Source organism: Triticum urartu, chromosome 6, assembly GCF_003073215.2.
Source record: "Triticum urartu cultivar G1812 chromosome 6, Tu2.1, whole genome shotgun sequence".
Lineage (NCBI taxonomy): Eukaryota > Viridiplantae > Streptophyta > Magnoliopsida > Poales > Poaceae > Triticum > Triticum urartu.
Genome location: NC_053027.1, coordinates 395,484,694 through 395,497,365, shown reverse-complemented (window position 1 = coordinate 395,497,365; position 12,672 = coordinate 395,484,694). Strand labels below are relative to the sequence as shown.

At 47.0% G+C, this 12,672-nt stretch overlaps 3 protein-coding genes across 3 annotated transcripts; 1 reads left to right on the top strand and 2 right to left on the bottom strand.

Moving 5' to 3' along the window:
• Positions 1-3,172: 3,172 nt before the first annotated feature.
• Positions 3,173-7,920, top strand: LOC125513728 (protein FLOWERING LOCUS T-like). The gene is made up of 4 exons (XM_048678907.1): positions 3,173-4,185; positions 4,997-5,058; positions 5,141-5,181; positions 5,669-7,920. Exons 1-4 carry the CDS (start codon positions 3,994-3,996, stop codon positions 5,896-5,898), a joined length of 525 nt encoding a protein of 174 aa, XP_048534864.1. The 5' UTR covers positions 3,173-3,993; the 3' UTR covers positions 5,899-7,920.
• Positions 7,921-8,062: 142 nt separating this feature from the next.
• Positions 8,063-9,713, bottom strand: LOC125516808 (UBP1-associated protein 2B-like). Its single transcript, XM_048682116.1, has 2 exons — positions 8,378-9,713; positions 8,063-8,234 (listed from the first exon to the last, which is right to left on the bottom strand). Exon 1 carries the CDS (start codon positions 9,711-9,713, stop codon positions 8,709-8,711), a length of 1,005 nt encoding a protein of 334 aa, XP_048538073.1. The 3' UTR covers positions 8,063-8,234; positions 8,378-8,708.
• Positions 9,714-10,380: 667 nt separating this feature from the next.
• On the bottom strand, positions 10,381-11,758 carry LOC125513727 (B-box zinc finger protein 25-like). The gene is made up of 2 exons (XM_048678906.1): positions 11,060-11,758; positions 10,381-10,949 (listed from the first exon to the last, which is right to left on the bottom strand). Exons 1-2 carry the CDS (start codon positions 11,720-11,722, stop codon positions 10,692-10,694), a joined length of 921 nt encoding a protein of 306 aa, XP_048534863.1. The 5' UTR covers positions 11,723-11,758; the 3' UTR covers positions 10,381-10,691.
• Positions 11,759-12,672: the final 914 nt, after the last annotated feature.

Sequence of the window (12,672 nt, the reverse complement as noted above, 5' to 3'; positions counted from 1 at the left end):
GCATCACAAAACTTCTTCAAAGTTCCAAAATGGTGAAGATAAATCGGAAGGCAAATATGATTACGCATGAGTTAGCTAAGTTTAGTCTTGATAATGGTGGTTCTGATGGGATTCTGGTTAGTAATGTTCCGCCTTGCTGGCGTATTGCTGTAACAAATAATTGTAGCAACATTTTAATTTAATCAATATATGAGGTGGTGTTTTGCAAAACAAGGAGAAAGAAAATCTGCTTCTGCCTGCCGTAAGAATCTGGGGATCGAAATCCCGACAACCCACAGCCGACATCCTGGCCCACCGCGGGCTTGTAACGATAGGCGGCCAGTGTTTGCAAATTGCAAAGACAGAAGATCCAACCAAACCGGCCTACACCAGAATAGGCCAGAGAGGGTAAGGGAAGCTTTTGCGCCCATTTCTAGTACGTACTATTACAAGCATAGGCATACACGGGCCATAACATTGACCTCCATCTCCTTCCAGATGTGTAGGAAGCCGATAAGACCATAAGAGCAACTAGATCAACCGAGAAAGCACATCAAGCAAGCGGCACTCCACTCGAAACGCTCATCTGACCAGGCGCGGGTCTGCATGCACAACTTGCAGCACATGTACCGATGCCGCAATCCGTAGATATACCCAGCACCAGCAGAGCAGCTTCCTACTTTAGCCCTCTGTCTTGTTTTCCCCTCTAAAACACACTCGTCTTCAACTTCAAACCCTGATGAACTCAACGAGTACAAGGCAGAAGCGCCGGTGACACATCTGGTGGCCGCCGCGGCAAGAAATGACGAGCCACAGGCGCCGGAACAAGACACAGAGGCCAGCCTTAGATTGAGAGGCTTAAGACGGAAGATGGCTGAGAAAGAATAAAGAGGATATCTAACAAATCTACTACTTGTATGATTTAAAATTTAAAAACAATCACCCGAGGGAGGCATAGGCGACCCCGTACGTACCTCTCTTTGCCCCTGGCAGCTATAGTCGAATAAAATCCACCCTGTGCGAAAAAGCTATAGTCTCCAAGTAGCTTAACTCTTCAACTGCGGTGCTAGTTGTTTCTGGAAGGATTCCCCCAGTACATGCCCAGATTCTGCGTGATCGGTTCAACTCTCAAAGCATTGGCAGCCTACGAAACCATCAAGAGAAAACAAAATTGCTGGCACTGCCCTAGAGGCAACGAAAAAAATAGCTAGGCAGTGGCAGTGGTAGATGATGCATGTGTGCTACTGTAGTATATTACCAGTATTGCGACCAAATAATCTTAGTCGTCGTCTCGCTGCTTGATCAGTTACTTGTGTGCCATGTCCGAATTCTCACAGCATAGTAAACAGATTTGCCATGCCAGAGGCCCAGAGCCCCTACCTATCTTCACGTAGTACTCATAGACGGTGTGATCAACTGATGATTGCCTACAGCTTTTCTCTACGAGAGCACAGAACCAGAAGGCAGCAGAATCCAACTTTTCAGCAGCCACCAATGGAAGAACGCAGCAATCAAGCAATATCCATATTTTTCACAAAATCCAAAACCTCACAGGATTATTATTTTTCCTTTTCTGGAAGTTTTTCCCTCCATATTGATGTCTGTTTCATGTAATTCCAAGCTGGAAGTATCTCTGTCAAATGTCCATGTCTGTACTTGGGTAGCCCATGTGATGTCTATCATTCTCCGCCGAGTTCGATGCACTATTCAGGTTCCTGGACCAATGGGATATGCCCACGTGAAGGGCGGCACTGCTTTATTCGTTGGTCAAGGATCAAGACCGTGTAGCCACAAAACAAACCAAAAGGCAATCCACATATTCTATCAACTTTAAGGTTCACCATCTTATATCTAAACTCTTTGCCATTCTTTGTTTGGACTCACGCAATTGAAATTCAGGCCTGAGAAATAGCACCATGCACAATTGAAGTTTATTACCTTTGAACTCAAGTGCGGTGGTACTTCTCTAAATGTAATAAGACTTCTCTTTCTAGCTTTTGGAAATTGCTTACGATTTTTTATTCATAAACGGTTCAAACTTGCGAAGCTGAAAACCTACAGAATGCAGCAGTATCAGGAGAATGAAGTCCACATAAACTTTACTGTAAAGTACAGGAATAAAATTAGATTCTATGGTCCCCTACTAGTCAAGATTAATGTAGACCTTATCTAACACACCTTTGCCTCATCTTTTATCTGAAGTCCGTATAAGTTGACATATACAGTTCTATTTATTAAGACAAAAGACCAGCAACTGAAGAAGAATCTTTTGCAAATGATATTCCATCACACAGTTGGAATGGCATATATGCCAAAGAACAAATAAACTTCTGCAAGTATTCACAGAACTTATATTGAGGTAATGAGGTCGAATGCTCGAACATCATATTCCATCAAATAAACTACTAAATCAGCGACAATTAATATGGATCCGAGGGAGTAGAATATAAGACATAAATTAAGTAGAATGTTGTTGCGTGGATGTATTTGCGACACATACATATTAGACATCAGAAGAATAACCTTCCCGTGAATCATTTAGGTATGATATGGAGGTTTTCAACTTCAGTCGATTGTACTATGATAGACTTTGGGCAATACTACTTCCAGTTAATTATGAGATCATTTACTTTCCTAATAATTAATAGTACTACTCCAGAAGGTAAGAAGTACAGCTACATGCATATTTCCCAAATGCAGCATGATCTAGGATAACATTATATTGTGCCAACAGAACAAATGCCAGTAAAATTTTAAGGAAGCAAAAGCAAATGAATCAACGATTTACATTTATCAGTTCCTAAAAAAACATTTTGCTATAGAATAAGGCGAAAAGCTAATGTTACCTTTGTCCACAATCTATGTTGGTAAATCAGAAGAGATCTTAAAAGTGCCGCGCTGCCAACACATGACTTTTGCTCTTTCCAACAGCTTTGAGGAGAGAGGCATTCTGTCTGTTTCTAGTGTTCGATCCATAAGCAAGACTCGAGGAGAACTACTGGCTAACAGAATAGAGAGAGGCAGTTTCAGTGGCAAGTCTATGGCAAAATTAATTGAATTAAAAGGAGACTAAAGTTAATTTTACATTTTATGGGAACTAAAGTTAATATATTTGAAAACAATAAGTTCCTGTTATAAACTTTTTGTTGGACGAACTGGAAATGATTTCAATTTCAGTTCATGGCATGCAATGGAATAGACCATACACCTGTACCACAGATTGGCATCTCAAGCATTAGAAGTGCTATCCAGGGGTATCAAGATTATTGTCAAAGCAGAAGACAGCAAAAAAAAGGATAGATTTGTCAGGAATACCCCCTACCACTTTTTAACATCGCAGTATAATATTCTCGTCCCACCATGCTTACACTTTTTTTGACGGAACACCATGCTTACACTAATTAATAAACCTCCTAGTTACTCATCTTACTTACAGCTAAACAATACACTCTACAATACATAATCGTCTATTTACCATTTAGACATAATACAAGGCAGGGGGTGGGGGAGAGGGGGGGAGACTCACCCAAACACTAAGCTTAAATGTTTGAAGGGAAAAAGTGTACATAAAGAGGGTGGGAAAGTTTATAGCTGAAAACAAAGAACATAATGCATCAGTCTGGGAGATAAGTCAAAAGGCAACCCCCTTTTCGGTAGGGGCACCTATTTGTTAGGCTCTAGGTATAGGGAATAAGTGAGTGCGATTACATCAGATTTTATTCACCTACGTGGAATGGTAGCGAGCACTTCTTCTATTGGTGTAGGCCCGGAGGGTGGATAGCCCTAAATATTACAAGTGACGGCAATCCATATCATTGTTTGCAGTTTAAAGATACCATGGCGTACAGAAGTAATAGTTTCGGTCGTCACGACTGGCTCAGCATCTAGGACTGAGAGTATATATAGAGCACAGGCCTGCACCGCTCACTTCACCCAAGTGCACACTTCGAGGCCAAGTAGCTCCTCTTGAGCAATAGTACTCAATCTCCTCGACACCACCAATTGTAGGTAACCATGTCAAGGGATCCACTTGTTGTAGGCAATGTAGTTGGAGATATCTTGGACCCATTTATCAAATCAGCATCACTCAAAGTCTTATACAACAATAGGGAGCTGACTAATGGATCTGAGCTCAAGCCTTCACAAGTAGTCAATGAGCCACGGATCGAGATTGCTGGGCGTGACATGAGAAACCTTTACACTTTGGTGAGTTCATAACTCCTGTCTACCTCATTTGACCATTGAATATGATTGGAAATTAAGCTTTCTGCATTTAACGTTTAACCAAACAAAACAGTGATTACTGCAACTGAAGTGGCTATCAGGTCAAGATTATTATTTTTAGAGTGTGTCAGGTCACCATTTTCTCTCTCTAAAGTATCACACTGTAATAACATTTAAAAGCTGTAAGAGTACACCCATTAAACTGGAAGGCAAGAATCTTCACTCTTAAGATTTAAAAGCTGTCCTTGTTGCGTGAGAAAGACCTTTTGCAGTTCTATATTTTATTAAAAATATATCCTATGATGGTATTCGACATGTTTTCGCTGGTGTCAGCACATATACCAGCACCTTTGCATGCAGACACACAATAAAATCGAAGTTATACACATTGGTCTAGACTCGCAATAGGAACATGGAACCACAATGGTTACTTCCAGCAATGCATGTTATATGTAGTGAAGATCCATGTACTTTGCTGGCCAACTTAAGATGGTGCAGAAATAGCACTGAGAAACTAAAATTTGATTACATTCATTACACTTCATTTCGTTTAAGAAGAGCATTAAACAATTGGACAGCTCAGATCCTAACCATCAAATTATACAAGCACAGTAATTTAGAAGAACAATGAAATTGCCATCACAGAAGACAAGCAATAAATCAATCATGGCAAACATTTCAAAGACATATGCATACACAATTCAACATCATTTTTACTTGATTGAATTATTTATATAATGAGAGCTCCAGTTTATATGCTTGTAACAACGAATGATGACAAACTTACCAATAGGTAATGGTGGATCCTGACTCACCAAGTCCAAGCAATCCAACCAAAAGAGAATACCTTCATTGGTAAGACCTGAAACACTTACAATGAATGATTTTAAATATCAAATAATAAACTCTTTCTTACAGTTGTGCGCATGTCACACAGGTTAGTGACAGACATTCCGGAATCAACAGATGCAAGCTATGGTGGGTTGTTCCCTTCCTTTTGCGTATTTGTTTCCACGATTTAAATGTTTCGAAGTATTGAATGGACATTTATAATAAACCTACTTACGGCAGTCCGGATGATGTCCACACCTAGTTCGTATTGACATAGAACAAAATAAAATGAAAATATTACTCATCCATAGAGTAAAGATCGACAGTTCATCACTACTGAAATGGTGTGCAAAGTTAAACTATATTACTCACCATACAGTAGGAATCTAGCACAATAGGCAGCTTATATTTTTCTGACCTCCACATTTATTATTTGTAGAGATTTATTCAAATGACTGGCTTAAGTTTGTATAATCTGGCAGCCAGTCTGCAGTATATATCATTTGGGCAGATAAAGGTGAATTTGAACCTTGTAGCACCATTGAGATTCTACACTGAAACCAACAAAATGTTTGTAAGCTGAGGCACAATATTGCATAACTTGCTCTGAAAAGTTATAAAAACTGCATTTCAGGAAACGAGATAGTCAGCTACGAAAGCCCAAAGCCAACAGCAGGAATACATCGCTTTGTCTTTGTGATTTTCCGCCAATCTGTCCAGCAGACCATTTATGCACCAGGATGGAGACCAAATTTCAACTCAAGGGACTTCTCAGCACTTTACAGTCTAGGCCCACCTGTGGCTGCAGTATTCTTCAACTGCCAAAGGGAGACCGGATGCGGTGGCAGACGATACATCAGATGACAACTGGGATAACTGCATTCCAACACTGCAAAAATGAGGGTGAATTGAGTGATGATGCATAAGGCCAAGCGCTCCAGGTGGGCGTTGTGTATGGCGCAGCGTAATGTAGTTTAATTCCTAGATTACTTTATCTCATGTACAGGCACTGACTATGGTGTCCCAAAATACCATGTAACAAATCTCAGCCACTGCTCCATCTCTTCTTCCTTGATGAGGAAAGCTTAAAGTTGATGTATTAGGACAATGAGAGTAAAGATCTCTCATGTTTCCTAAAAACTATTAGATTTGACGCCAATAAATGATAAATTGCAGATTGCCTGTGCAAGAAAGGCAGTGCAGTGAAAACTGTAAGGTCCCGCAGCCACAGTTTACTGGTGTCATAGTGCTAGGAGTCTTTTCATCACCTGACCTCCAATGATTAATCCAATGAGGATTTATGCTGATGACCTCACTGAGAATCAGAATTCAGAACCCTCTCCCCATCCACCAGTCATGCTCTCAGATTCCACCAACACCAGCAAAGCAAATCTGCGTAGAAGCGGGTCATTAAAGGTGTAAATCCAAATAGCCCTGACATGTTAGTGCAGTCCTGGTCAGATTATGCTCCAGAACTGATCAAGAAAACCAAATTAGTGTGGTCACTTTTCCTGCCTGCCTTTGGTAGACAGGCTTAGCAACAGCAGGAAGGGAATCAGGTACCTCAATGACAACAGAGAATATGACCATCTGAACAGCTAAAGCCTGGCTTTGAATGAAGTGGTACACAAAACGCATCTGCTTTTGCCATGACATGGTAAGATAAAGGTGAGCTATCTGTTTCCAATTTTCAAGGTGCATCCATATTGTGGCTGCTTCTCTGTTATACCAGAACTGGCATCACACTTCTCACAGCATAGGCACACACTGCTTGTCAGAGCCGGTCAGTGGCAGTGCCGGTCTGGCGGAGCTACATCCCGGCAAGCCTGGGCAGCTACCCGGGCTCAGCTGGTGAACCCCACTGAAACGGTACAAGAGAGCAAGGACTCAACAAGGAGCTCGCACAGGAAAACACTGAAAAACGCAATTCCAACTATACATTGCCTAGGCTCTGATAACGGGCTGGCTCTGCCACTGGTCTAGGACCATAGATCCCGTCGCAGCACCTGTCGTGGGAGCTGACTCAACCTCACCGACAATGTGCTGATACCAACCCATGGCAGGTTCCATGATGGCGCCACCCACTGCTCCAGCATTTTGTCGAACACCATCCATTCACCTCTGCACCAGTGCTTAACAGCCTGCGAGAACAGGCTGCGCAGAAAGCGGCTATACCACATGAGGAGGCCAGGGCATATGGACCGTGCTGCAAGTCCTCCACACCTTCCTCTTTGGTGCCACAGTTGTCGCAGCATCCACGATGATGACACGCCATGCCATGGTGTGAACGGCCCTCACTCTTGCATTTCATTGAGCACCTTTCCTGGCTTAACAGTCTGCAAGGGCAGCGAGGTGCACAGAGAAATGGCTTACCCCAGATGAGGAGGTGATGAAGAACCTATCGCATTTGCTGCATGTCAATCATGTCTTTGGTGCACACTCTTCTTGCCTTCATTATTGCATGCTTGTAGAACAACCTCCATGGCGGGCATGTCCTGTGACCAGCTAGAAATGTATTCGAACACAATGCACAAAAAACCTTAATAAAGGGACTGAAAGAAAACACGACCTAACCAGTTAATCGGTGCTTACGGAGTGAAACTGCAGAAGTGCTAGCTTTCATTTGTTCAGTCCTTATGATCAAAATTGCTAAGACAAAGCCTCTTTGATTCTCATCAAAAACATAGAAATAAGAAAATTAAGAATTGCAATGTCATGTAATCTTGAATCTCCGCAAGAAACCATGTCTGATCGCCCCATAGAAAAAGCATTGAAAGCATTCCTAGAAATTTAAGTAAATGATTTTTCCTTTGAAATTTAGTACAGAAACCCTGTAGAAAAATTTCCTATGGAATACAACAGTACAAAGCATAGCAGGTTATACATATAGGGATACAGCTACCTACAAGCATACAAATCGGCAAATCGCAGAAGGTAATACACGTGGCTAGCTACAACCATACAAATCGCAGCAGGTTATACGTGTACTGAATTTCTTAGAGCCTTGCAATGTAGAACATAGAGGAGATTCAAATAAGAAAATTTGTACTTGTTGACCATAAAGTAAACCGTAATTACATCGAGGAGAAGCAAATTCAATTAGCAGAAATTACAGGTTGCTTCCTCTTCTGGCAGCAAACAATAATATTAACCCTGAATTTGCTGTGGATTCCTCAATCTTGTCTCTTCATCCATCTACCCTATAAAAAGTGACACCACAGCAAAATTAGATATAGATGCATTCGGTCACAGATTATACGCGTGCTCTTACTGACTTATTGCATTAAGTATTCCAAAGTCAGGATTACTGAAATCTCTTTCTTATTTTCAGTAAGAAAAGTACCTGTTCTATGCAAATGTGCAATTGATGTCTGCTAAATTCACTGCGTCCTTATTCCGTCGCTTGGCTAGCAAAATGTTTACCTATTGTCCAAGGTAACATTGTGTTAAAGCCTTGTCTAGTTGACCCCTAACCATCCCGGCATGTCAATGTGAACGGGCCTACGGAAGGCAGACGGCTACTCTGGAATGTTTATCCGAAGTTTTCCAACCCGGTGAAGAGGGCAGAACGGCGACCAGAGGAAATGCACCCAAGGTGCCAGCCCCTGTTGTGACATTCTGACAGATTAGAGCCTTGGCTGAGCTAATCTCCTTTGCCACTGGCGAATTTGATCCTAGAAGTGACTGCGTGGAGGAAGTTGAGAGTATCTCCTTCGGAACGGAAATTGGAAGGCCGCTGCACGAGTGACATTTATCTGGCAACCGGTGTCTTCAGGTGCGGCAGTGGCACACTTCCTCTTGGTCTGCCTCTGTGCGTGCCTGCAATGGAGCTCGCACCCGTCGAACACCTTCCTGGGCTCCTCAAGCCCCTTGGCGATCCCCTCGGGAGACTTGTAGAGGAAGGTTGCGTACCCACAGAACTGCCCGGTTGCGTGGTCGGCGACGAGGGATCCTGCCTCGATCTCTCCGAACTCGGAGAAGAACCTCCTCAGCTCGTCGATCGAGGTGCGGGCGGGCACCCTGTCCACTAAGAGCTTGCGGCCCGTGCCTCCGGGGGAAGGGCCGGCGGGACCGACCGAGGCGAACTGGCAGGCAATGGGGCGGCCCCCGACGCGCTTGGAGGAGTCCGCGAGGGCGCGGCGGCGGGATGAGCATCGGCGGAGGATGATGAAGCCATAGCCGCGGCAGCGGCCGGTGGCGCGGTCAGCGACGGCGTGGCACCCATCGAGGACCCCAAAGGGGACGAAGGCGGCGGCTAGCGCGGCGGAGGTGCCGCTGGGGCTGAGGCCGTGGATGTAGAGGCGGCGATGCGCGGCGTCGGAGGCCGCCGAGGTGGCGAGGCGGGAGAGCAGGGTGGGATCTCGGAGGCGGACCTGGACCAGGACGTCAAGGAGCTCGTCCCTACTGAACGGCTCAGGAAGCCCCTCGATGATTTCCTCCTCCTTGCACTCATCGGCCGCCGGCTGTTGTGGGTTCGTCGCGGAGTTCGTTCTTCCCCTTGTCCTAGCTTTGTCACAACCCCTGCTACCTGGTTTCCAGCAAACACAACGGTATTGGTCCCCAAAGACTTCACAAATTTTGATCACAAACTTCTTGCAAGCCTCTAGATTAGTAGCTTCTGCAGACCGGATGTAGTCATCGGCACTATCAGCTGCTATTCCATAAGTTAGCATTCGCATTGCTGCGGTCATCTTTTGCAACGGATGCAACTTAAGAAGTCCACAAGCACTTCTTTTTTGCGTAAAATAACCATCATAATCATGTTGAAGTATAGTTTCAGCTATGCAATTAAACAAATTACGAGACATCCTAAACCTGTTTGTAAAAATGTAAATGAAATAGGGAGGTGAAAAATAGGCAAACATTAAGTAAATGTACTAATTACGAACCTTCGCCGAAATAAGTTTTCGGGATAGCGAGGACTTTCTTTGAAGTAGTCATTCCATAGTAGAACAAATCCTGCATCTCTTACTCGATTGATTGTCTGACGTCCATGCTTCGAACCGCCATGGCGTCGACGATTCCTCTGCTCTTCCTTCTCGCGCTCTGCGAATGCTACAAGAATGAGTTCGTCGTCGTCAGATGAAGACGACGACAAATTCATGAGCATATCCAAAGAAGAAATGTTTCCACTCATCATTCTGTTGTGTGAGAGAAGACAAAGGAATTCAGGAGAGAAATGAGAAGGCACAATCAGGATTGGTGAATGAGAGGTGGGAGGGATGGTATATATAGACCTGGAATATAGCCGTTGAAAATATAGCCGTTGGAAATAGAGTCGTTGGAAAAGTAGCTGTTGAAAATATAGCCGTTAGAGACATAGACTACCAAATTTAGACAATCCACTGAAAAACTGAGGTTGTCTAAAATGAAAAAAAATTACACCATTGTGTATGTGAAGATATAGACTATCAAATTTACACAAGCCACTAGAGATGCTCTAACTAGTGCAAAAGTACAGAGGTACATCAAAAGCGTCCATTTTGCAAAGCTCATATCTTACGATAATAATTATTATATGTCACAGTTCAGCGGTGCTACGTCAAGATGCACAGGGGCACAGTTCGACAGAAGACTAGCTTTTGTACACAGCTCCTCTCTGTATACAACAACACTGCAAAATCACACGAGGAGGTACTAGCATCTAGAAGCATCGCTTAGCCAAGATCAGGCACGATGAAGAAGTCCTCGTCGTCGGGGATCTCGACGCGGGCCTTCTTGCTCTGGCGCACGCCGGCGGTGGCGGCGACTCTGCTCGGCCTGTAGTAGGCCGCGTCGTCTGCCGCCTGCGAGGCGAAGAACTCGGGGACCTCCATGGTCGCCCTGCCGCCCTTGGGCGCGTGGTCGTGGAAGAGCTCCATGTCCGCGGTGAACCACTCCAGCTCCTTGAAGGCGAGAGGCGAGTCCTTGTGCAGCTGCAAATTAACACGACGTACACCATGAGAACAAGATCGAGACGGAACCCTAAGCAAGGCAAGCACAGAGCACAGAGATGATCGTATCGGTGGTGGGGTTGGATTGCTACCTTGTCGCTGGACTCGTAGTCCGAGAACTGCAGGAGCTCGTCGACGGCCCAGTCCTGCGGCAGGAACTGCGGCGGCGAGGGGACCTGCTGCGCGCGGGCGGCGGGCTGGGGCTCGCAGGAGACCTTGGGCGGGGCGTGGTGGTCGGCGTCGTGGGCGGCGCCGTGGTCCCCGGCGGCGCAGGCGGAGACGGGGCCGAGGCCGACGCGGATGCCGGTGGCGAGGTAGCGCTGGTGGTTCCCGGAGAGCGTGCCGGGGACGTGGATGGGCTCGTCGCAGTCGCGGCAGAAGAGCGCCCGGTCCTCGACGCAGAAGATGAAGGCGGCCTTCTCCTGGCAGATGTCGCAGCGCGGGAGCTTGGCGCCGAGCGCGTCGAGCGGGAGCCTCTGGTGCTTGCTGGCGAGCTTGTTAGCGGCGTGGATCTCCACGTCGCAGCGCGCGCACAGCGCCGCCTCGTCCGCGCAGCACACCACCGTGGCCGCCGCGACGCCGCACGAGTCGCACTGGATCTTCATGCCTCCGCCTTCTTGCTTTCTCGCTGGCCGGAGAGCGCTTTTGCTAGGCTGAGCCGGAGAAGAGATAAGGCTGCTGCGAGGAAGAAGGGGAGGTGGGACTGGCGAGGAGGAGGAGAGGGATCCAGAAGCAGGCGAGCGCGAGTGGTGCATATAAGCGCAGGGCCGAGCACGCAACCGCGCGGGGACAATCAGAGAGCGCCGCACCGAGCAAGAGGGAGGGAGACGAGCTTGTGGTGGGAAGCTGGCCGCGGGAAACTCGTGGACGCGGGGGAGTTGCACCCCACCGAAAAGCAACAGGGTACGGGCCGGGATTTTGATTTGGTTTGATATTTTGATCCGCTCTCCGCTGACTCGGCACATGCACCCTATTAGGCGAACTCCACGGCGCACTCTATCCTATCCGGCCCCGTTCGTTTGGGGTAAAAGGAACAAAAAAGACGGCCCAGCGCGCGGGAGCAAACGGACTTTTGTTCGCTTTGTGTCCGCTTTCGACTTATCCCCAGCCCAAACTTGCGCTGGTTTTGGGGTGAAACGGACAGCGCGCGGACGGGCGGGACGCGTGCGCTTGTCCTCCTCTGGCCCGCCTGTCGGTGGGAGAAACCAAAAACCCCCCGACGGCCATTTGGCGCCATTTCCCCCAAACCCTCCCACGTCCCTCCCCCCCTCCCCTCTCCCCCGTCCATGGCCGACGCCCCGCCGAGTTCCGGCGGCCTGGCCGTCGACCCAACCGCAAAGGTGAAGAAGAAGGCGCCAAGGAAGCCGCGGTTGGAGTACACGCCGGAGGAGATCGCCAAGTTGGACGCGGAATCGGCGAAGAGGAGGGAACGGAGAGCGGCCGTCAAGATGAATGCCGCCGCGGCCAAGTTCGCCGCCCAGCGCGAGGAGCTGGAGGCCGCGCAGCGCAAGGCCGCTGCCGACGAGAAGGAGGACCTCGTCAACAAAGCGCACGCCATTCTCATGCTTGGCATGGGCCGTCCGGCGGGGTTCCATGCAGCGGCCGTCGGCCCGGCGAGCACAGGCTCGTCGGTCGCCCGGCCTACGCACTGCCAGTCGCCGACGTCGCGCGCCGCGCCCATGTCGCCCGGCTTTCCTCCACCCAG